Source organism: Nyctereutes procyonoides, unplaced genomic scaffold (assembly GCF_905146905.1).
Source record: "Nyctereutes procyonoides isolate TBG_1078 unplaced genomic scaffold, NYPRO_anot_genome, whole genome shotgun sequence".
In the NCBI taxonomy this organism is placed as follows: Eukaryota; Metazoa; Chordata; class Mammalia; order Carnivora; family Canidae; genus Nyctereutes; species Nyctereutes procyonoides.
The window spans coordinates 55446954-55469340 of NW_026575133.1; the positions used below are offsets into that span (position 1 = coordinate 55446954).

Consider the following 22387-nt stretch of genomic DNA (forward strand, 5'->3'; position numbering starts at 1 on the left):
CAGAAGGACCCCCAAAGCCCAGGGAACTTTGCCTCTAAAGAATAGGAGAGGAGGGAAACCCAGCCTAAGCCCGAAACATCACAGCTCCTTTCAGTTTGTTTATCCTGCCTTCCAGGCCAAAGCAAAACAAGTTAAAAGAAAGGAGGTTGTGTAGAATAGAAATAAACACACGGGGCTGGGAAAATCGGCTCTGATTTTCTGCAGCTGCAGAGTAGAGCCCCGGGGATAATTTGGACCATCTGCCCATTAAGGAAGTTGAACTTTTCATTCTCTTGTGAAGAAAGAACTCCCCGTGGCCCCCGCCGGCCCGCAGCACAGGGGCTCTGCACCCCACCTCCCCGAGGTGGGGGATGTTGGGCTCCATCCTTCTCTAGACATGACACTTCTCTTTTCCCTGACATCTGTGGGAAATGTGGTCCATATGGGAAGGACAGAAGCCATCCCACAAGCAAACGAAGGAATTTCTGGTCAGGCTCTGCTGGAGGGCATTGCTTTTAAAATGTGGTCTGGCCTGTGGGTGCGTTTTATAAAATGCTACTTCCTAACGGTAATCTGCTCTTAACTTAATATGGTGCTTTCTGCCTCTTCAAAGCACTTTTGTTAGCCGGTTTCATTTTGATCTTTGTAGCCCTCCGCTCAAGTGGGTGGTACTTATTGTACCCATTTTACGGGTGGGGGAAGCTGAGAGTCCGGGAAGGAAGAGTTGCATGGTAAAGTGGTCCCACTAGGGTCGGGCTCCAGACTCAGAGGCCACTGTACAGTGTTTCTGATTGGGGCTCACATGGGGTATTGGGCCTTTGCTGGGTAGAAAAAGCAGCACAAATACCTCCCATGTTAGCACTGTATGCTGGATTTTTTTTTTTTTTTGGTAGATTTTTTTTTTTTAAATAAGCTATTTTTAACGTTGGTTCTCCGCCCCCCCCCCCAACTCTATTGCCTATTCTTTTGGAAACTGGGAGTCTTGTCTGATTTTGCTTCTCCAATGCTTTATTCGTGGCTGCCCAACTACTCGTAGAGGTTCCATAAAAATGTGTCTGATAGGGGCGCCTGGGTGGCTCAGTCAGTGAAGCATCTACCTTTGGCTCAGGTCATGATCCTAATATCCTGGGATGGAGCCCCACATCAGATTCTCTGCTCAGCAGGGAGCCTGCTTCTCCCCCTGCCCCTCCCCCTGCTTGTGCTTTCTCTGTCTCAAATAAATAAAATCTTTTAAAAAGATATGTCTGATCAAACAATAAATGAAATGCTTTCCCTGCCCAGCCCTGAACCAGGAGCTTCCCATCACAGTGGGAAGATGTTGCTAATGTTCAGAGCTAGATTTGTAGGAATTTACTGGGCAGTCCAATGGAGAGGTGGAGTCCTTTGCCTTGCTTTTGCTCTTGGGCCTTTCAAAGATCAGTGAAGGGTCAGTGAGGCAACAGGCTTTTAGGAGTAGAAAGAAATGCACTAGAGCCAGAGGAAGTCAAAGCCACTGAATTTTCATTTTATCATGCATGTAGGAGGCTCTGAAGTTTATATGGTATCCCTCTAAAGTCTTTGTGGACCTGCCTCCTTTACTTCTGGGTCCCCTGTCCAGGATGGGTGGCCTTTGTTAAGAAGGCACTTCCAGGGATCCCTGGGTGGCACAGCGGTTTGGCGCCTGCCTTTGGCCCAGGGCGTGATCCTGGAGACCCAGGATAGAGTCCCACATCGGGCTCCCGGTGCATGGAGCCTGCTTCTCCCTCTGCCTGTGTCCCTGCCTCTCTCTCTCTCTCTCTCTCTCTCTCTCTCTGTGACTATCATAAATAAATAAAAAAATAAAAAAAAATAAAAAAAAAAAGAAGGCACTTCCACCCTCTGTCCTCTCCCACACTGTCCCCACCCTGCCCTGTTTTCCTCTCTCAGTTCCAATCTCCTTCAAGTTCAGGATCTGAGAGTCCTTGTCTAGGAGGCTCCCCAGCCCCCATATTGTAACTTCTTAAAGGCAGGACCTGCCTCCAGCAGCATGTACACCACTTTCTAGATCTGACCTTGGGCAAGTAATTTAACCTCTCAGAGTTTCCCCATCTGTTAAATGGGATAATGACACACACCTTAGAGAGTTATTCTGAAATATGGGTGAGCTCAGTAACTGGGGTGGTCGGTTCTCAAGAGATAGCATTGAACTCAACATAAGCCCCAAGGCTCGCGATGGGGGATCGGGGGCCCGAGGCACCGTGGCAAGGGACTGGCCCAGCATTGGAGTCAGGGAGGAAACCAGCCATGACCCTTCCACCACAGCATCCACAAGACCTCCCAGGATGTCCACAGGCTTGGCTTCCCGCTTTCATCTTCTCTTTCTCCCATCAGAATTCTACAACAGCGGCAGACAGCACTCGGGGCAGTCAGTCCATCGCGATAACTGGTTCCAAGGACACCCCAACAGTGTTTACCATTGTCCAAAGACAGGACAGGAAATGGAGCCATGCATTTAATGTGGTGGTAGCTAAAACTGATCCAGTTACGTCAAAAAGACCCGGTGGGGACCTCCCGGATTCCATCTGCAGTGCCTTCAGCACGCTTTCCCTCCAACAGAAGGGGGCATGCAGGGTCATGGGGTTTAAGAACAATCCCTAAGTTTGTTTGAGTTGCTTCCTAAATAAACAGTTTAACCATGCCTGGTTGTAATGTATGTCTCAACCGAAAACTTTCTTCATAAAAAACCCACATCAAAGATGACAACTTCAGTTCTTCAGTGGTTCCAAGGTGTTGTTTTTATAGAAAAATACCCTGTTCACCTTCAGCCTGAGGTCTGTATACTAAAAAGAGTGTTCTTCAGGGGTGCCTGGATGGCTCAGCGGGTTCAGCATCTGAGTTCGGCTCAGGTCATGATCCTGGAGTCCTGGGATTGAGTCCTGCATCAGGCTCCCTGCTCAGTGGGGAGCCTGCTTCTCCCTCTTCCCTTCTCCTCCCCCCTCTCCTGCTCTTTCTCTCTGTCTCAAATAAATAAATAAAATCTTAAGGAAAAAAAAGTTTGCTCCGGGCAAATCCCAGAAACCACATGCATTTGCCAGGGAACTGGAAATGCCAGTCCTTGTGGGAGCTGCCTCTAGACTCCTCTTGGAACAATGGGTAGTAGAGTATGTCAGCTAAATGTGTCAACTAAATGAGAGAAACGAAGGCGTAGCATGTGACACATGCCCTTGCTCACTCACCATAAAAAAGAGTAGGTGCCTAGGGGACAAGCTGATTACCTCTCCTCATAGGGCGAAAGAGCCCTCCCTACACATGAACAGTTAAAAGAAGCAAATCTTCCCAAGTTTCGCTTACATACCTCACCCCAAATTCTTAACATTAACTGCAAACACTGGCTTGCTTCTGTTCCAGCTAGCCCTTGGCTTGGGCCCTCGGTTGGCTCCTGCTTTGACTTAGCATGTGTATAGAATTTGGGTACAGTTGACCCTTGAACGACGCAGGTTTGAATTGCATGGGTTCACTTTTACGCAGATTTTTTTCACTCATTACAGTACCACTCAGTGAATACACGTATATTCTCTTCCTTATGAGTTTCTTAATAACATTCTCTTTTCTCTAGCTTACTTTACTATGAAAATAAAGCATAGTGGGGCACCTGGGGGGCTCAGTCAGTTAAGCATCTGTCTTTGGCTCAGGTCATGATTCCAGGGTCCTGGAATTGAGCTGTGCATCAGGCTCCCTGCTCGGGGGGGAGTCTGCTTCTCCCTCTCCTGCTGCTCCCCCTGTTTGTGCTCTCTTTCCCTCTCTGCTAAATAAAGAAAATCTTAAAAAAAGAGAGAGAGAGAGAGAGAAGAATATAGTAATATAGAGCTCCTGCTCATGACCTCTTAGCATCCCTCTGCTTCTCTGAGAGCACCCATCCCCCACGGGGCTCTGTTCCTCTTCACCTAACCAGGTTTTCCTCAACAGGCCCACACTGCAGCTCTTACTCCCTTCCATTTTATAAGATACCAATAGCTCCGATACCTAGCAAGGCTGCCCCTGACTCTGGGGCAGCTGCCCCCCACCCATAACCTCCACTCTACCACCTGGCATCTTAAAGGAGCCAGGTCTTTTGTTTTTTTCCAGGCTCTTTTGAATCTATTTTAAGCTGTTACACCAAGGGCAGCACGGATTAATCAGAGCTGAACTGTTTTCTGCACATAGCAATTTAAAGCTCTCCTGGAAGGGGTCACTAGGAAGCTTTCAGGAAAAGTCAGTAGATTTGTTTTTGGAAGGATTAAGATAAACTCTTGGCAAACCAGATCGTCTGGTACGCCAGATCCCATCCCATCCTCTGCATAGAACAGGAGGTAAAAAAAAAAAAAAAAAAAAGAGGAAATTGCAGCAGGGGAGGCAGAGGGCCTGGCCTCCATGCCATATCACCAGTAGGGTCAGAAGGGGACTTGGCTCTCAGTCTTGCTACTCCACGGCTGATGCTGCTCCTCTAGAGCTCACATCTCATCTTCTTCTCAGGAAAACTTTCTAAAAGAAAAGATGCTCAGCCAAGAGAAGGAAGAGCAGCAGAGAAATGTGAACTTGGGATATAGACCTTTCTATGGGGAGGGAGACGGTCTGCCTACTGGGTGCCTGGCCTTGGTCTCAGAGCTGAGGGTTACTAGGGACAGCTGAGGCTCCCTATGACCTTGGCTCATTACCCTTTGGGCCCAGCTCCAGCCTGCTTCTCCCCCTGTCAGTCACCTCTTATTGCTGCCATGTCACTCCCTGCTTACAGCCAATCCCGGCTTCCCAGGGCCCAGAGGTCCTCTCTGGCCTTATTTTTTTGTTTCTTACATCCCCAAATCTCATCACACCAAACTATTTGGGTTTATTGGGCAATGCTCACCTGTCTCCTGCAGGGTTTTCTTTACCTGGAATACCCTTGCCTTCCACACCTACCTATCAGACACCAATTTGTCAAGACACCCCATCAAGTGACTCCCACAAGGGCAGGGAAAATTCGCCTCTGTACATGCGTCTGTGAGAGCCCTCACCACACTCCACTGGGATCGTGTGTTTCTGTGTCTTTTTCACCTGCTAGACAGTGAGCTCCTCAAGATGAGGCCAGGCCTTACTCATCTTTGGTTTCCCAGCCATCAGCCAGCACCTTGATACCAGTTTGCCAACTAAGTGAATAAAGCAACCCTCTCCTCCCTCAATGTTTTCCTTCCTGCCACATTTCTATCTTGTCTTTATGACGGAAGTGAGGGAGGCCAATCTGTCGGGCCTCTGCTCCTTTCCCCGGCCAGCTCCATGGCATCCCGGGTTCCTGACCCACAGGCTTCTGGCCTTTGCTGTCTCTGCTGCTCCTGCCTGGTTTCCATGTCCACCTGGTTCCTGCATCCCTCATCTACCATGTCCTGGTGCTCATTTCTGGCCTCAGCCAGGACTGGAAGCTTCGTCTGCCTCAGGACAACTTTTCTGAGTGAGCTCTGTCTCCCTGCATATTTTCAGTCACTAGACATGAACTTAGGGGAGGAGACATCTGAGAGACCCTTGACTGTCTCCACATAACCTGTGGGTCTGTCTTTGCATCTGTCCTGCGCTCGCTACATGAGGATAAAGAGAAGGAAGGAACAGATGTCTCAGAGTGTGCTTCCTTTCACTGCACCTTGGCTGCCTTATGCTGCTATGGCTCCATGATAGGCCAAAGCCAAGTGGTTCACACTGGGTGAACTCTGCATCCACCAGCGAGGCCCTGCTGGTGGGGAGCCTGCTTTCCCCACCCTGGGTAAACTGAGTCCCCTGGCTTGACCAAGATAATGTATGACACAGCAACCCCCGCACGTACCTGGTTGTGTTCACTCACCACCTGTGTGTACTAAACAGAACTAGCACTTTCACATTAAACCCATCGAGAACAGACAGTGGCCCCCAAAGACCCCATGCTGTCAAAGGCTGGAGAGAATAATAGGTAGTCTCAGGATATGGCAAAGGGTGGAGAGTGGGCTCGAGGCCAGCCAGGCCTGACCTGTAACCTGGCACTGCCCCCTTATGAACACTGGTGACCTTGCGCAACTTCCTTCTTCTCTGCCCCTCTAAGATGGTCACAACCGTGCCTTCCGAACAGTACTGCGAGAATTGAGTAAAAGAGTGTGCACAGAAACTTTACTCCTCGTAATACCACTGTACGTTTGTTAATAGTAGTATTTAGTGGTTCATTTTTCTTAGAAGTGTGGTTTACTTTTATTTTATTTTATTTATTTTTTGTGGTTTACTTTTAGATCGTGCTGTTGCTGGGGTATTAAAGTTGTATAAGGAATTACAGATATATACACAGTTAGGTTAGTAAAGAAATATATTTGCATATAAAAGGTCCAGTAGCTCTGTCTCTTCCTGCCTGCGAGAATGCTAACTTCTGGTGCCAAACAGATTCCCTGGGGCACCTGGTGCAGCTAAGGGCAAGTGCAGGGATGGGAAGAAGGGAATCCATGCATTCTGAAAGACTCTTTGCAATCATTCCTTATTCTAAAACAGAGATAGAAACATTCTGGCAGCTATGGAAAAAGCTGTCTAGAAATCACCTCCCTGATAATCTCTAGTGAGCTTACACTGAACTATAGGCGGCCCCCTGCTCTTCCCCCACTACGAAATTACTCCCTTAAATATTGAAAACACACACAAGGTGTTAGACATATTTCAAGTTTTCTGAGATGCCACTGAAAACTATCAACAAGCACTGGCTTAGAATTTACCCCTGGGTCAGTCTGCATATTTTTTTTCCATGTGAAACCAAATTGAGGAAAAGTTTTTAAACAATCTGAACTTATATCCTGCTTTAAATTCATGTTGTGGGATTTAAACAAAACTGGATCCTTTACCCGCCCCTGAGCTGCAAAAATGCTATTTATTTTTCCTGCAAATGGACCATATATGAGGGTAAAACAAACATCTTTCTGTCTTGAGATATGTATATGTAACTTTTTTTTTTCTTAGCCAAACTCCCAAAAGCCAAACATGCAACAGAATGACTGATAATCACTCTGTCCTAAAAACAAAAGAAAAGAAAACTTTACCTCTTGTCCAGCAGAAATCAGGAGATCTGGATTCTAGACTCAGTTTGAACCATGACCTGGCTGTGGGACGTGGGGATTCTCTCCAACTCTCTGTTCTTGGTCCCTGTTCAATGAACTGAGGGTGGTGGCAGGGGCGGGGGGGGGGTGTGTGCGTGGGCTCAGGAATGGGAGAGGAGTCGGCCTGAAACCCCATTCGACTCTAGAATCGGATGACTTCAGATCAAAACACGGGTAAGCGATTGCAAGATCCTATTCTGAAAAGGATTTTCATATTGACTCAAAACACAGGTCCCAAGAAATCCTCTGTGATGCCCTCTTCAAAGGAAAGCCCCCAGTTTCTGATTCTGACCTGAGGGGTGTGGAAGTCATGTCCCTTATCAATCCCTTTATGTAGTAATATCCCCACCTGCTGGAACTTTAGGTTTTTGCTGCTAAAGGTGGGAGGTGTCTGGTAAAGGCTCCCCAAGGTGGGTTCCTGAAAGATGACCCTTGGCTTCCTCCTCAGAGCCTAGGTCCCGGGGATCCAGTGAATGCCTCTCAAACTGGAGCTTCTTAGAAACTGAACCTGGAGTCTGAACACAGCATGGGTTTGGTGTGGTCAGGGGCAGGCCAGGGGGTGAAGGCCGTGGGAAAGCAGCACCCCTCATAGGGTGAATTGCTTCAGTGGTTTCCTTAAATCCATACTCTAGGTGAGGGACTCACTAGGAGTTTTAAGGAGCCCAGGCTGATCCTTCAAGACGGGGGGCCTAAGATCTCATTCCAGAATTAGAGAAGCCAGAGGCCTGGCTGCTTCTACTCCTGCCCTTGGAGAGTCAGCCTCCCACTGAAATTCTTTGAATGCAGGAGATGAATGGACGGCCTGCCAGTTATGTCCTACAGTTCCTGTGAGTCTCCCATGTTCCTCTGCACACTGTACGGCCTCCCATCTGCGGAGCCGGCACTGCTGAGCCAGCTCACTTTCCACGTCCATCACTCATGAAGATATTTTTTTTGAGTCTTGTCAGGATACTGCAAGGAAAAGCTTAGAGCTTTGCATAAAGGCTACCATCTGAGCTCTGGGCTCCAGGGAGGGCGTAGCCTCTTCAGGGCAGGAAAGAACTCTGTCAGTCCCTGGAGAGAGGCTGTCCCCAGCTGACATCAGCCTCTTGTGGTGCAGTCCAGAGACTCCAGGGCCGAGTGCAGTCGATGCCCTTCCCCCATGCTCCTCACCCACACCACGGTGGCCCAGCTCCCCACATGGTGCCTTCAGCCTCACAGCCCAATCCCATTGCAGAGCCCAGCCAGCCTGGCCCACAGAAGCAATGTATACAGTAACAAAAGCGTCCTTTGTATTAATGGTGACTGGCAACCACCACCTCTTCCCAGGCTAGCAGAGACCTCCTCTCTCCTCTCAAGTTGGCCAAGGAATATTTGCCAAAGAGTTCCTGACAAGAACCCCCTAGTATGTGGGCAGCATTTCCGATCTCCCTCTGAAAGGTCATCTTTCCACAGCTCCTCCCTTCCTGCCATCCCATCAGGAATTTTTTATTTCACAGAGCTAAATGCCACAGTCCTTCTCAGCTACATTGGCAGCATTCCATCGGAAAGCAGTCAACGCACAGAGCCGAAGGCAGCACCCAGAAGATGAAGTATAGTGCCCAGTCCATTAGATAAGTGTGACTCAGATCTCTCACAGATGTCCTAGATCATGTCCAGACTCCCTTCTTTTTTCTTCAAAACTCTCCTTTTGGCTCCTAGCAAAGTCCACCAGGTCTCCTCATCTAGCCAGGACACTCCCAGTTAGACCCTTGGCAGCCTGAGAAAGGGACTATCAACAATGCTAGAAAGACTGAACCACATAAACTGTTTTGTGGATTATAGCATCTAAGGTAAGGTGGACGTAGTGAGGCCAGGGTAAGCATAGGCATAACCTGTCCTCGGATATGTCTATCACGTTAGAGTGACAAAGTGCTGTCATATACATTTTTCCTATATGATCCTTTTTTTTTTTTAAGATTTTGTTTATTTATTTGGGAGACAGAGAGAGAGTATGAGCCGAAGGGAGGTGCAGAGGGAGAGGGAGAAGCAGACTCCCCGCTGAGCAGGGAGCCCGATGCAGGGCTTCCATCTCAGATCATGACCTGAGTCGAAGGCAGACACTTAACTGATGGAGTCACCCTGTTTGATCTTGAATCACTGTCCTGGGAAAAAGAAATCCAGAGGGAGTAGGAGACAAGTTCAAGATTCAGAAGACCTTGGAAAAGAGCACTACTTAGGAGAGAGGTCTCCTTCTGGGTCCTGCATGATGGCGATGGAACTATCATTTTACTACTAGAACCAAAGATCAGCCTTAGGGAAGCCCTTGGTCCGGATCCAGTGTGTGAATCTGCAGTGGCATCTGTCCCTGTGTGTTAATGGCAGAACCTGGGCGCAGGTGCTCTTTCCCCAGGCCCAGTCTAGCTAGTGAGCCAGGACTGGAGCACAGATGCCTAGAAGGGGATAATCTGCTCATGGCTTCACATGGAATGGTGGCATTTCAAAGTCCAGGAGATATTACATGCTAGTATTTTGTTGAAACTTGGCTGGGAGACTCATTCTTCTCTGACAATCTCTTTAAGGTTCTACACGTAGCTCTTGGGGGGTAGGAGGAAGAAGCCCCAGAAAAGAGTATCATAAATAGACTGGCTTCCCTTGTTAACACTTTAGGGAGAAGCCTCATCAGAAAGATTGCCATTCCTAGACTTGGTGCTCTACCCAATAATGAGGTCTCTAGCATCACTGCTCAGCTCACGGCAAAAGAGGAAAACAAAAGGGATTCTGTTTTGCCCATGTAAGCACCAGGGAGGTCAGTAGGTCTGAACTAATGTAGCACACAGAGTAATAATATCCAACACTTACTGAGTCCTAACCAGGGTCAGGCACTGTAATAAGCACTTTATATGAATGAACTCATTTAATTCTCATAATGATCCTATGAGGTAAGGATTCTTCTTATCCTTATACCGTAGATGAGAAAACTGAGGCAGAGAGATTATCTAGCTAGCTAGTGAGGGAGCCCAGGCAGTCTGCCTCCAGATCATCCCCTACAACCACTGGGCTTATACCACGTCTGGAAGTGTGGATTGTGTCCTTGGATATAGCTGTCTTGGGCTGGACCAGCAGAGCCTTGAAACAGGGAGGGAGCTCCTCTGACACTGGAGCCCTGGCCCACAGCTCCAGCCTCCAGTCCCCCAAACGTGCTAGGAGGACTGCTGACACAGAATCCAGGGACCCCAGTAGAACGTCCTTACCCGCATCCCCTGCTCTGTCCCCTTTGTCTCCTTTCTCTCCTTTTGGGCCTCGGTCACCTGAAACAGAGGAGGAACACTGGCATTAGAAGTGGAAATAAATCCTGACTGTGAATAAAATATTATCTGCAGGAGCTGTATCAATCCGAGACCTAAGAAACTCTCAGCAGGAGCCCCCAGCACTGGAGGGCCTGGCAAAACAGGAAAATAAGAGCTTGAGTCAATGACACTGTGTGTTTTGCTCATCCCAGAAAGGAGGAGGGTGGGGAGGGTCCAGCTGAGAAATTTTGTTCCCTCTTAACTAAAGCATAGAAGGGCAGCATCTATCAGCACAGACTAGCATTAGGTGGCATTCAGCAGGAAGAAGACAGGGCAAAGATATGCCCATTACATAGTCAAGGTTTCCGAAGTGCACATCTGAGTTTGCTCTAATAAGCACAGGAGGAAAAGATGGGAGAGGGTCTTTAGTTACTTAGGGAGGACAGAGGTTATATGTCAGGCAGATTTACCGGGGGGGGGGGGGGGGGAGGGGGAGAGGCTACGTAACATGAGGGAGAGCTTCCAGGGAAATTATAGAAAGTTCTCAGGATATGGTTGAAAGAACAGGACCCTTTTTTCCAGCTAGCATCTCAGCCTACAAAGAAGTAGAAGGTCCTGACTCCACTTGAGGCAGCTCTAAAATGACCAGGGAATTCTATTCCAAGTGCCTTCAGAAAGATATCTGCAAGTCAAAGGCTTATGGCATACTGTCTGGTGCAAAACGCAAGCCAGCATGTTCCAGGGCAGGATGCCTAATGCGATCCAGGTTTTTTTAAAAAAAAAAAAAAAAAAAAACAACAAAAACCAAAAAACCCCAAGGTAACCATATATGTAAATATGAATACGCTTAGAAAAAGATCTGGCTGGATATGCCCCAAAGTGTTTATAGTAGTTACTCTAAAGAGTAATAGCTGAGGGGGAGGGGTCTCCCTTTCTAGTTTATACTTTATGTACTTCTGTATTCTCATCTTTTTTCAACAAGCATGTGCTGCTTTTGTAGTCTGTTTTAAAGTCATTTTTTAAAAAAAAAAATCGTAGGTCATAAAAGGAAGGAAAACCTCAGCCTGTTTAATCACTAGGAAGTAGCATAAAAGTTCCCAGTGATCCAAGACGCAGAGACCATCCGAGACATGGGGTGGGAATGATTAATGGCACTTTTTCCTCGTTTTCATTTTCACAAGTGAGGAGGTTTAACACAGCAGAACCAGCCCCAGATTTTCGCGTCTTGTGCTGCGGTTAGGGTAGAAGTCTGCACACTCTCAAAGGGAATGTGGAAAGCCAGGGCCTGACTAATAAAGTGAATGCCCCTAAAAATGAACAAGGTGGCTGTCATCAGGCAGAAAAACAATTCATTGCTACTGGCAATGGAAGTCTGAGAACTGAATGAAAATGTCACATATTGGGGGAATCATAAGTGTAGGACAGGCTGTTAGGAATCTGGCAGTCCAGGAAAGGAAGTGAGTGTCCTGGTTCTGCAGCAACCCCCCACCCCCTTTTCTCCCGAGAGCCTATTCTCCTGGTGTGGCTTCCTCTGGCTACATCACCGAGCCACAACCACTAGTGACACTCCCTTGCTCTTCTGCAGCACTGTGGAGTTTACAAAAAGTTTTCACGCATATATGACCCACTTAATTCTCACGACAGCCCTGCAAAGTCTGGTATCCTGAGGATTTCAGGGTTGGGGACCAAGAGACGAAGGTTTAACAAGACCAAGTGCCTTGCCCAAGGTCACTGAGCTAGCTGGTCAGTGGCAGAGCCAAAGGCCAAACCCAGTCCATTGGCTCCAGTGTCCATGCTGGTGCCTAGGGGCTGGCGCTAAGAGCAAGCCTACAATGGGGGCTCTGAGATTCATTCTTACCTTTGAACCCACGTATGCCCATTGGTCCTGTGGCTCCCATGTTCCCCTCATCGCCCTTGGGGCCTGGCAGTCCTGGGGTGCCTCTCTCCCCTGGCAGGCCTGGGAAGACATAGGGCAAGTTGTGGAGCGTCAGACTCAGAACTGGAAGGGCCTCTACGGGTCATCATCTGGCCCAGCAGTCAACCTCAACCATGTGTCCTCCTGCAGCTTTTCCTTCTTGATTCTTCTCAGTTAACCTAAAGAAAGTTCTTGACCTTCTCAGTTAACTGCTGCGAAAGCAGTGTCCGAAAGGTCAGCACAAAACTTCCCCACCGGTACCCTTTATCCAGTTAGGCTGGACCCCCTCCCCCCTCCCCCCCCAAAGGTCCAATTCTATTGTGAGTGATGGCAGTGGAACCCACTCCATTTGGGAGATGTCCCTTTACCTCTAGCTATGCTGGAGATTTAAATTCGGCGAACATTTGAAAAAAATTTTTTTGAGTCTTTTTTATGTGTCAGACACTGTTCTGGATTCTTCTCATAAAGGATCCCACTTTATCCTCACAATAAACTGAGGTATTATTTCACCTATGGTACACACGGGGAAACTGAGGCCCAGAGAGGTTAAGTAACCTGCCCACGGTCACGCAGCAGAGGGTGCTGCTGGGGGCAGGATCTGAGCCCTGGCCTTCCTGAACTGAAAGCCTGTGGTCTTCATCTCACGCTGGATGAAAAGCGCTTACTGGTATTTAGGGCAGAAGGAAGATGAGACTTCATCCTCTTTAAGGAAAAAACCCATGAAGATCCTTTCCCTGCTGTACATCCAGGGAGGTAGAGCAAAGGGGGTCATAGGCTGAGGAGGAGGGAGAAAGTCAGCAAGGCCAGTAAATGAGATGGGCGACTGCTGCCAGAACAGGCCCCAGGGCTTGTGGCCACGAGGCCCTGTGGCCATCGCCTGCATGTCACCACCGAGAGCCAGAATCAACAAATGCTTTCACCCAGTGAGAACCCTGCGCCCCCAGAGGCCTGACCTAAGCCCAGAGTTATCTCTGTAAAGCAGAGAACTCTTAATTAACTGATTACTTGTTCTTTCCTGCTTTGAATGTGAGTTGGCTTTCTCTGGTCTTTTTCCGTGACTTGGAAAAACCTGTCTTCCAGTAATTATTTCTCCAGAGCTAACATCAAATGTCTGGAAGAGGACGATGGGCCCCAGAGGATGGTGGGACCTCGGAGAAGGGAGGATTGGTTTCTTTTTTTCCTCCCTAATGCAGGGTACCTGTGTGGAGTCCAAGTGCCCCGTTGCCACAGAATTCTAAATCTGTATGAGATATGCCCAGAACTCCCCATCGTATAATTTAATAAGGCAGAAAAAGAGCTTTCACAGCCCTGCGAGTGTCTAGGCATCCTCAGTTCTGAATTTGGGGAGTTCCTGGGGTGGGGAGCCAAGGGGGGTGGCCAGGCCATGAGCTCTCCTCCTGCTAGCGTCTGTCCACTCTCCTGTTTGCAACCTTCTCGGGATTTAGGAAGGGGGTGGTTTAGAGATATAACTCCTGACATAAACAGACATCTCTCCCCAAATAAACTTCCCCTTTTCTTATATCATTTAGAAGGCTCTGCACTCTCCTAGAAAAATGCTGCTCACAGCAGAGGCTCAGAAGGGAACAGACTGGGATCAAAGTCTGATAAAGCAGCAAAAGAGGAACTTCCGAGACAGTGAATCTAAGAAGAACACACTCTTTCCAGAAGGCTGCAAGCTCCCCTGCCCACCAGCCACCAGATCTTCAGAGCTGTCTCTAGTGTGTTCACTGATCTGGGCAGAATCAGCAAGGAGGAGGGAGCATCAGGTGTCTGGTGACTCCGGAAACGCTGCAGAGGAGCGACCTACTTGCAGAACATGTTCCATTCCTTCTGATGGCTCTGGTCCTATGAACCCTGACCCCTGCGGTGGGAAGTAGGCCTCAGGGAGCAAGGAGCCCCTTGTGCATCCTCTTCCTTCTGATCCTGGTACTTTACAAGAAGAAGTATTTGCTCCATCCTTTTATTATACAAACAACTTGTCGGTCTCTTGACAGAACAGGGCATTTGAAGCTGGGAGGATTGGGCACCCTTCCAGGGAGAAAGTAGGGGGTCAGAGATGGATTGGGGGCACCCTCCCCTTCTTGGTATGTCCAGGTTCCTCCCGGGTCCTCCCAATTACCTCGAAGTCCAGGTAATCCAGGGATCCCAGGCTCGCCTTTCTTCCCTTCATCTCCTGGATCACCTTTGGGGCCCGGTGGTCCTGAAAGGGTTACAAATGGCACCAAGGTTAGAAGGTAGCTATCTGGAACGGGCTGCCTGTAGAGGAAACAAAAACTCCCTGTTAAAGACAGGAAGGGTCAGCATTGATGCTTAGGAAGCATGTAGGGCTCCACCTAGCCCAGCCTTGTATGTATGGGAGAATCAGGGAAAGCTTTCTGGAAGAAGTAATCTCCAAAGTGGAAGTCAAGGAAGAAGAGAAGGCAGCTAAGGCAAGGGAGGATGGAAGTGTGTTATGGACTGATTATCTCTGATTCTCCATCTCCCCCACCCCCCGCCAACAAATGCACGTGCTGAAGCCCTAATTCTCAGTGGGATGGTATTTGGAGGTGGTGCCTTTGGAAGTGAACAGGTTTAGATGAGCTCATGAGGATAGGGCTCCCGGTATGAGGCACCAGACAGTCCTCTTGCTCCCTCCCTCATCATGCTTGGGTGCTCTTTCTCCCTCTCCCTCTCCCTCTCCCTCTCCCTCTCCCTCTCCCTCTCGCTGTGCCATGTGAGGACACAGCAAGAAAGTGGCCATCTGCAAGCCAGGAAGAGAGCTCTCCTCAAAACCCAACCAGGCCGCACCCTGATCTCAGACTTCCAGCCTGAGGAACTGTGAGAAATAAATGCCTGCTGCGTAAGCTGCCCAGTCCGTGGGCATTTTATTACAGTGGCCTGGACTGAGACAGAACGAAAAGCAGAGCTCCAGGCAGAGGGAACAATCCCTACAAGAGCTTAAAGAAAGAGGTATGGGAGCCATAGTAGGATTAGAACCGGGGGGCACATGATAGGATGAGAAGGGTGAGGAAGCGGGGGTCTTAGAGGCCCGCCTAACTGCTGTACTTGATCCTGAGGGCACCTGAAGCCACAGCAGGCCTAAAGAAAACATGAGTGTGATCAGAGCAGCACACGAGGAAGAGGGCTCAGGCTGCCATATTGGAAAATGGCTCAGGATGGGAGGGAAAGCAAAGGCAGGGAGGCCATGTGGAGGCTGCACTCCAGATGGGAGCCCTGAATTAGGGCAGTGGTCATCTGGAGGGATGTGAACAGCTGTTTGGAGGTAGGACAGACAGACCTTGGCTGAACAGAGGTGAAGGTAGGGGAGAAGACCAGGATCAGGTTCAGATTTTGGGCTTGAGCACCTGAGGGGAAGAGGGGCGTCTAATTGCTCCCAAACTGGGCTTTCTTCCAGAGCCAGGCTCCACCATGGGATTCCAGCATATGTGACTGGATTAAGTCCCCACAAGGCTGGGTGTTGAAGTTACTTGTCTGAGGCCACACAGTCAGGCAGTGAGAAAAGGAGCCCAGGTTCCGACTCTGGTCTGTCTGGCCCATCCCCTCTGCCTCACTTGTCACACTAGATGGCTCACCGTTCCCAGAATACAGTTAGACCTTCCTGCCCCCCAGTCAATCTCCCATGTTGTCCTGTCCCCACCTCCACCCCAAGTGGCTCATGGCTGCCCTCCTGGCCAGAGCTTCTCTGGACCAGCACTCCTGCCAAGGGTGGACACAGCCCATCTGAACAGATATACGTGGTGCCCTTTGACATTTATCTGGCACCGCCTGGTCCTGGACTCCTAGGTGTATGTGTTCTCTCTTCCCTAACAAAATTGCTGTCCCAGCTGTGAAGATCCAGACTCCAAGCTCCCCACTCCTGCTGCCTTGCGACAGAAAAAGAAGACCAAGGAAAAATACCAAAACCATATTGTAGTGAATTAAAAGAGTGTCCTTTCAAAATTCATGTCCACTTGGATCCTCACAATGTGACCTTATTTGGAAATACGGTCATTTGCAGATGGAATTAGTTAAGAGGGGGTGATCCTAGAGCGGGGTGGCCGGTGTTCTTATAAGACGATAAAGCACAGACAGACACACAGGGAAAATGCTATGTGACAAGCGAGGCAGAGTGTCTACAAGCCACGGTATGCCAAGGATTGTCAGCAACCATCAGAAGTTAGGACGAGGCCAAGAAGGATTGTCTCCTAGAGCTTACAGAGGGAACATGACCCCGTGGACACCTTGACTTCAGACTTCCAGCCTCCAGAACTGTGAGAGAATCAATTTCTGTTGTTTTAAGCCAATCAGTTTGTGGTCCTTTGTTATGGCAGCCCTAGGAAACCAAAACATGTACACTCACAGCATAGCAGCGATGGATTGCACAATAAATATTTGATGAATGAATGAGATCAGAGGGTGTTAATACATACAAAACAACCGGGCAGCCAAGACCGAGATGTACTGATACATTCCAAAAGTTGGCACCATCCTCAGACCCTAACCCAAGTTGACAGCTGAGTAATGATTCAGTGGCACATACACAGGGAAAAATCAGTCAACAATTTAAAAATGCATGCGTTACGCACAATCATTTAAAGGGGACCGGGTTCTGTGGCCATGTTCCTCTCTTCTATGAAGAAAAGCAAAGTGAGACTGATCATGTTGAGCCCAGTTTTCAGACGACTGCATTGAGAGCCAGAAACTGCTTAGAACACAGCTCAGATTCCACGGCAAAGGAAAGGCTTGGTGGAAGGAGCCGGGGAGCTTTCCACTCCCTTTCCAGCCATCTCGGCAGCACGGCAAACAGGGCTGCCTGGATGTCTGCACTCCACGAGCTGTCCCTGGGAAGGGCCTCCTTCTCCCTGTGCCCAGTACACTCCCTTCCTTGTCCCTCTTCACTGTCCCATCCTCCCCACGTGGAACTCAGTGCTTCCAGACTGGAGGGAGTCAAGGAGGCAATGAACTGAACACTCCAATGATTTGTTCTATTTGCTCTCCTATGACTCAATGTATGGATCTTCCCAAGAGTAATTCTCACAAAGGGAGGATGTTGCCCAGGGAATGACCCTGGTGGTGGTGCCTCAGGGTGGCGGAGATCATTTGGAAGGTAGGGGTTGAGTATGGCTATGGAGTGTCTTGGGTTCAGGTCCTGGTTCTAGAAATTCTAAGTTAAAGTTCCTTCCCCAGACATTTGAGGAGTAAGTGATTACATGGCATGCTGGATATAAAGGGGCTGGGTAACTTTTGAGTGGGCAAAGCCATCCTGACCATCTATCCCCCCACTTTCATAATGCTTCATCAGAACTATTCCAAGATCACCACGCACAGCCATGCTGAGCTGCCTGTGGAATCACCTTGCCAAGCTTGGCTGGCTCATTCAGGGAGAGGCAGGTCTGAAGACATCCTATACGTGGGTATAGGATGTTTTTAAGACACAGATAAGTGGTTATTGGGGGCTTTACTGGAGATGAACTGGGAGGATGTTGGGGTAGACAACGTGGTAGAGGTGGGTGCTGATTTCCAAGCCTTAGTCATGCCCTTAGATGGAACTGGCCCTGCAGACTTAGGAGGACCTAAAACGTGGCCAGTGTGAGTCTCACGGGGCCAGGCTTCACCTTAGGAGCTCCAGCTACTGAGTGCTTCTTCAAATCACTGCTGCCTGTGGGTCATGTGCCCTTGAGGGTCTGACTTTTTATCATTTCCCCTGGAATCTGGGCCAAAACTCTTGAGCTTGCATTAACTCCTCCTTTTTCTCTGTCCCCCATGCCCCCTTACTCACCAAAGCTCATCATCGAGGTGATTCTTTCTCCTGTCATGTCTCTGCCTCGTTCCTCACGGCTCCCATGCTCATTGAGGTCTTGCTCCCAGTCTCTTTAAAGATCTCCTTGTCTGCGGTCTCTCTAAAACCCATTGTGCACATGGCTGTCCCATTAATCTTGTCAGAATCTAGTGACCTCACAGCCTCTGAGATCCTTCATAGCACAATGGGCCAACACTCCTCTATCGGAGACCCCTGCAGATCATCCCCCATCTGACCCCTTCTGCAAACTCACAGTCGGATACTTCTGGAAATAAGCCCTCCTTTACCTCAACAAAAACATTATCCTGTATTCCCAAACATCCGCCAAATCTCTTCCTTTCCAAGAGCCCTGTCCCCTACAGGCCTGACGCTCACCTCCACACACACCGTTCTGACCTCTCAGGGTATCTGAGCAGAGTGCTCCCCAAATCTCAGAGCTGGAAGGCCCCTCAGACATAACCATGCACCAAGTCCTCATGGAAGCACCCCTGAACCCGGGCAGGCCACCTTGTGAGCTATTCATGGGGCCTTGTCATTCATCTTGTGTTGCAGCAGTCCCCAAAGAGGACAGGCCTGTCTGTAGGGCCGGAACCCCACCTTCTGTGGCCCTGTGCTTCACACGGCACCTGGCACATCGTAGAGATTCTACGAATGACTTGTGGGCACTTGTAGAAGCCGTTATGGTACCAGCAGTCCTAATGGGACCCAGTGAGCTTTTTAAGATCTTGACTCTTTATATTGTGACTTGTGACTCGCTCATCTTTTCTGTCACTAGAGCAGGCCAGAGCATGGAGGCGGTCTGGGACAAGGAGAAGCAGGGTCTTTTCTCCTCAACTGTGAAAACAGGTCCAGAGCCCTCATCTACTCCGCTTCTAGTCTGGGGTGCCAGCTTCTCTTTCATCCCATGTTCTACATGGAAGATAGGGAGAAGGAAGAGGAGGATGGAGAGAACCCTGCACCCTGTGCCCAGCCTCCCTCCACACTGTCCCCAGTGCGGCTCTGCCCCCAAGGGGCTGCCCATGAACTGTGCCAGCTGGAAACATTTCCTGAACAGGATGAAGGATATATGACTGAACATTTGGGAGAAATACCAGGGTTCTTCTGGGGACCAGCCAACAGGGAGGGAGAAGCAATCCGTTCTCTCTTCCTGGATCCTGGAATGAGTGATGGGGTGGAGGACCTGCCTGTGCTGGAATCAGGACAGGGACAGCTGATGAACTGGGCCTGAAGCCAGCAGAACAGCAACCAAAATCGTAATATAAATACCACCTCCTGCACCACGCTAATCCAAGGGCGGCTGACCAAGGTGGAGTCCCTCAATTAACTACCCTACTTCCACCCTCGACGTCACTGGGGCACTGGGCTGCCAGTTTTACCTCTACAGTTTTGCACGCTCTCCAATGTCCTTTGCTACGTGTGTGGGGCAGGGACTGTCAGCTGTGTTTCCCAGCCCTGGGGACACTTGATCCAGAGGCATAAGGGGCTGTCTCTGGCTCCCGCCCAACCTGCCGGGGTGGCTTTCCTCTGGGCCTCCTGGGCTAAGGGGTGGTGGGCCAGGCTGGGTGGCACTGCTAGTGCTCAGGGCCTTTTGAGCAGGGAGGCCGATGCAGAAGGCCACCAGACAGACTGCCGTCCAGCCCACCTAGGGAGCAGCCACCCGGGCTGTGCTTCCTAGTCCTCAGTGAGGTACAAACACTAGTTACATATGGCCCAGTTCACAGAGACACTTGACACTTCCAACATGTCCCTGTGCACTAGAGGCCGGAGTTGGAGCCCAGGACCCAAGGCGTCGCTCCATCATGTCATCCCTCTGTAAACACGGCTGGGCTCTCTACTACATGGTGTGTTTTCTTGAAAAAGCAGCTCACAGGTAAGTCTGCTCTGCCAACTTGTTCTCATGACTTGAGAGATGTATTTTTGAGACCCAGCTGGGTCTCTGGCTTGGGATTTGAGTCACCTCCCTCTCTGGGCCTCACATCCTCAACTGTAAGGCAAGAGGAGAGGACTAGCTGATTGCAGAGCCTATTACTACTGTGATTCTATAACCATCCATCTAGCAAACAGGCCATCTGAATATGGCAGAGAGTCCTGCCTTCCTGCCTGGTTCACTCCTTCCCCCTCCTGTAGGCCTCCCCTTTCTGGTTATTTCCCTCCTCTTGGTATGCCCTCCTTCATCTGGTTATCTCTCCCTTCCTGATATGCCTCCTTTCTCTGGTTATCTTTCTCCCTCCTGGATGCCTTCTCTCTCTGATCATCTAAGTTCTCTGCTTCTTTCAAACCACAGACAGATTTCAACGGATGTGATTAATACTGAAAATCCAAAGCGGAAAATAGAAAGTACTGCTGGGGGTGTATATAAAAGACAAACCAGAGACAAAATTCATAGAAAACTGTATAATGAAGTGAGAGAATGAAAACCATTTGGGGTCAAGCCCAAGAATAACATAAATAAGGTCATGTTTGAAAAATACACATAGTTGAGTATTTTTGGATTCTGCACCAGCCAAGGGCAAAGAGTGGAAGAGTGTGAGTGTATGTGTGAGCGTGAATGTGGGTGCATGTGTGTGTTTAAAGGCTAAGAGAGGAACTGGACAAAGTTAGGGCAGAAAGGCCATTCCAGAGAGCAGTACGGAAATGCACAGAAGCTTAGCTGGTAAACCATCCCTTATCCAAAAGCCAGGGTAGAGTTTTGTCTCATTAGAGTTGAATGGTAATTACATCAGATATGTCCAACAGAATCCTCGGGAGTCATCCCAGTTGGGTCCCTGGCAACCATGAGAGAAGGAGATGGGGAAGGGAAGTACCCAGTGCGGTGGTGATTCTGGGAGCCAGAGGGACTGAGGGGCGTTCATATCCAAAGTACAGTGGCCCATCATGAACCCGAAGCTTGAGGACTGGAAGGCAGGCCTGGGCAGCATTGACACGAAACTTCCAGTTCCAGGGAACAGAGTGTGAATCTTTTGGCAAGATTCTTTGGTAAGAACCTTTTGGTAATGTTTAGTAATGACCAAAGAAAGACTACTTAGAGAATCCCACTGGAAGAAACTTCACAAATGAATGCCCAGAGCAGCTTCAGTTCAAGCCAAGGAGAGCGCGCTTGCAAGTTATAGAAGCAAGGCAGGATGTGAAATCTCAGAGAGGCCCAGGAGGAGGCACCAGCCGGAGGCCTGGTGACCTCTGCTGACTGCAAGAGGAAGGAAGCGGGAAGGGGCTACCCCCAAGGACCCTCCAAATGGAGTCCAAGGGACCACCCCCTCTTCTCCCTTCATTGCTCAGAGCTGGCAACTTTCCACCCTAGAAATCAGGATGGTCAGGTGACAAGAACATGGTTTCTGAACCAGGAAGACCTATATTCACACCTTGACTTGGCTACTTGCCAATTGTGTAAGAAAGAGTGGGAAAGTTATTCAAGTTTCTCATCTATAAAATAGGGACAATCATACTGTTTGGCAGGATGTGAGGAGTAGTAGTCTTTGATGTCTATTGGGAGAATTAATGTCAGCACAGCGTCTGGCTCAGAGTGGGTCGTAATTCGGTAGAGTTGCTATTATCAGTAACTACCTGACCGACTGCTATGGGCAGAGGAGACCAAAGGAAAGAGAAGATGGGAAAACGTAAAATCCCAGGGGTGTGGATCTAGAAGAATGAATTCTACCTCCTGTCTCCCTTTGATTTCTGCGAAGTGAAAGCCCGAGTGACCCAGGAGAAGAAAACCAATATTCTGACTGCTTAGGTTGAAGATCTAACATTGCTTCACAAACATTTATGGGATCCCAGTTATGTGCACTGGACTGTCAGGTGTTGGGGGGAGCAGGGTGGGACACAGGAGGGCGGTCTGGGGTGTAGTGCACCGGGCAGTGGGTTCAGTATCCTGGCCTGATCGTTGAATTATACACTTCAATGGGTGAGCGCCGCGGCATGTAAATTAAACCTTATTAAAACTGTTTGAAAACAGAAAATCCTGGGTCAGATCATTACCAGCTGCGTGGCCTTGTGTAAATCAGGCACTTCCTCTGGGAGCCTCACTTGTTTTTCTGCAGGAGTCCTACCCTGCCCCCAATAACAAAGTCTGCCTTCAACCAACCTCACAGTCAGTCATAGGGACCCACTCTAAAATGAAATGATGTACCCCAAAGCAGTCTGTGGACTGGAAAGTACTATGCAAATGGAAGGCTCCATCATTACTCTTTTCTGCCCTGAAAAGAATGGAGAAGCTCAGAGGAGGGAGACTTCAGTGAGCTAGAGGGTCCAGTGCGGTTCTTGCAGGAGGTTGGTTTGAGTGAGATCTGAAGGATCCGGGGATCTGGATGATAATGAGGAAAAGGAAGGAGGAGCCACCAGTAGGAGCAATAGCTAGAGTAAAGGATGGCAGTGGGAAGGGCGGGCTATGTCTCTGGGG

The 22387-nt window shown here is 49.2% G+C and overlaps 1 protein-coding gene across 2 annotated transcripts in view; it reads right to left on the bottom strand.

The window, feature by feature from the left end:
- Window positions 1–22387, bottom strand: part of SCARA5 (scavenger receptor class A member 5) — a 122998-nt gene that overhangs the window by 24014 nt on the left and 76597 nt on the right. For both annotated transcript variants that reach the window (XM_055299926.1, XM_055299925.1), the window contains exons 5-7: window positions 14329–14409; window positions 12153–12251; window positions 10259–10315 (exon numbers count right to left, since the gene is read on the bottom strand). In XM_055299926.1, coding sequence (XP_055155901.1) covers window positions 10259–10315; window positions 12153–12251; window positions 14329–14409 — 237 coding nt within the window. The remainder of the gene's footprint in view (window positions 1–10258; window positions 10316–12152; window positions 12252–14328; window positions 14410–22387) is intronic.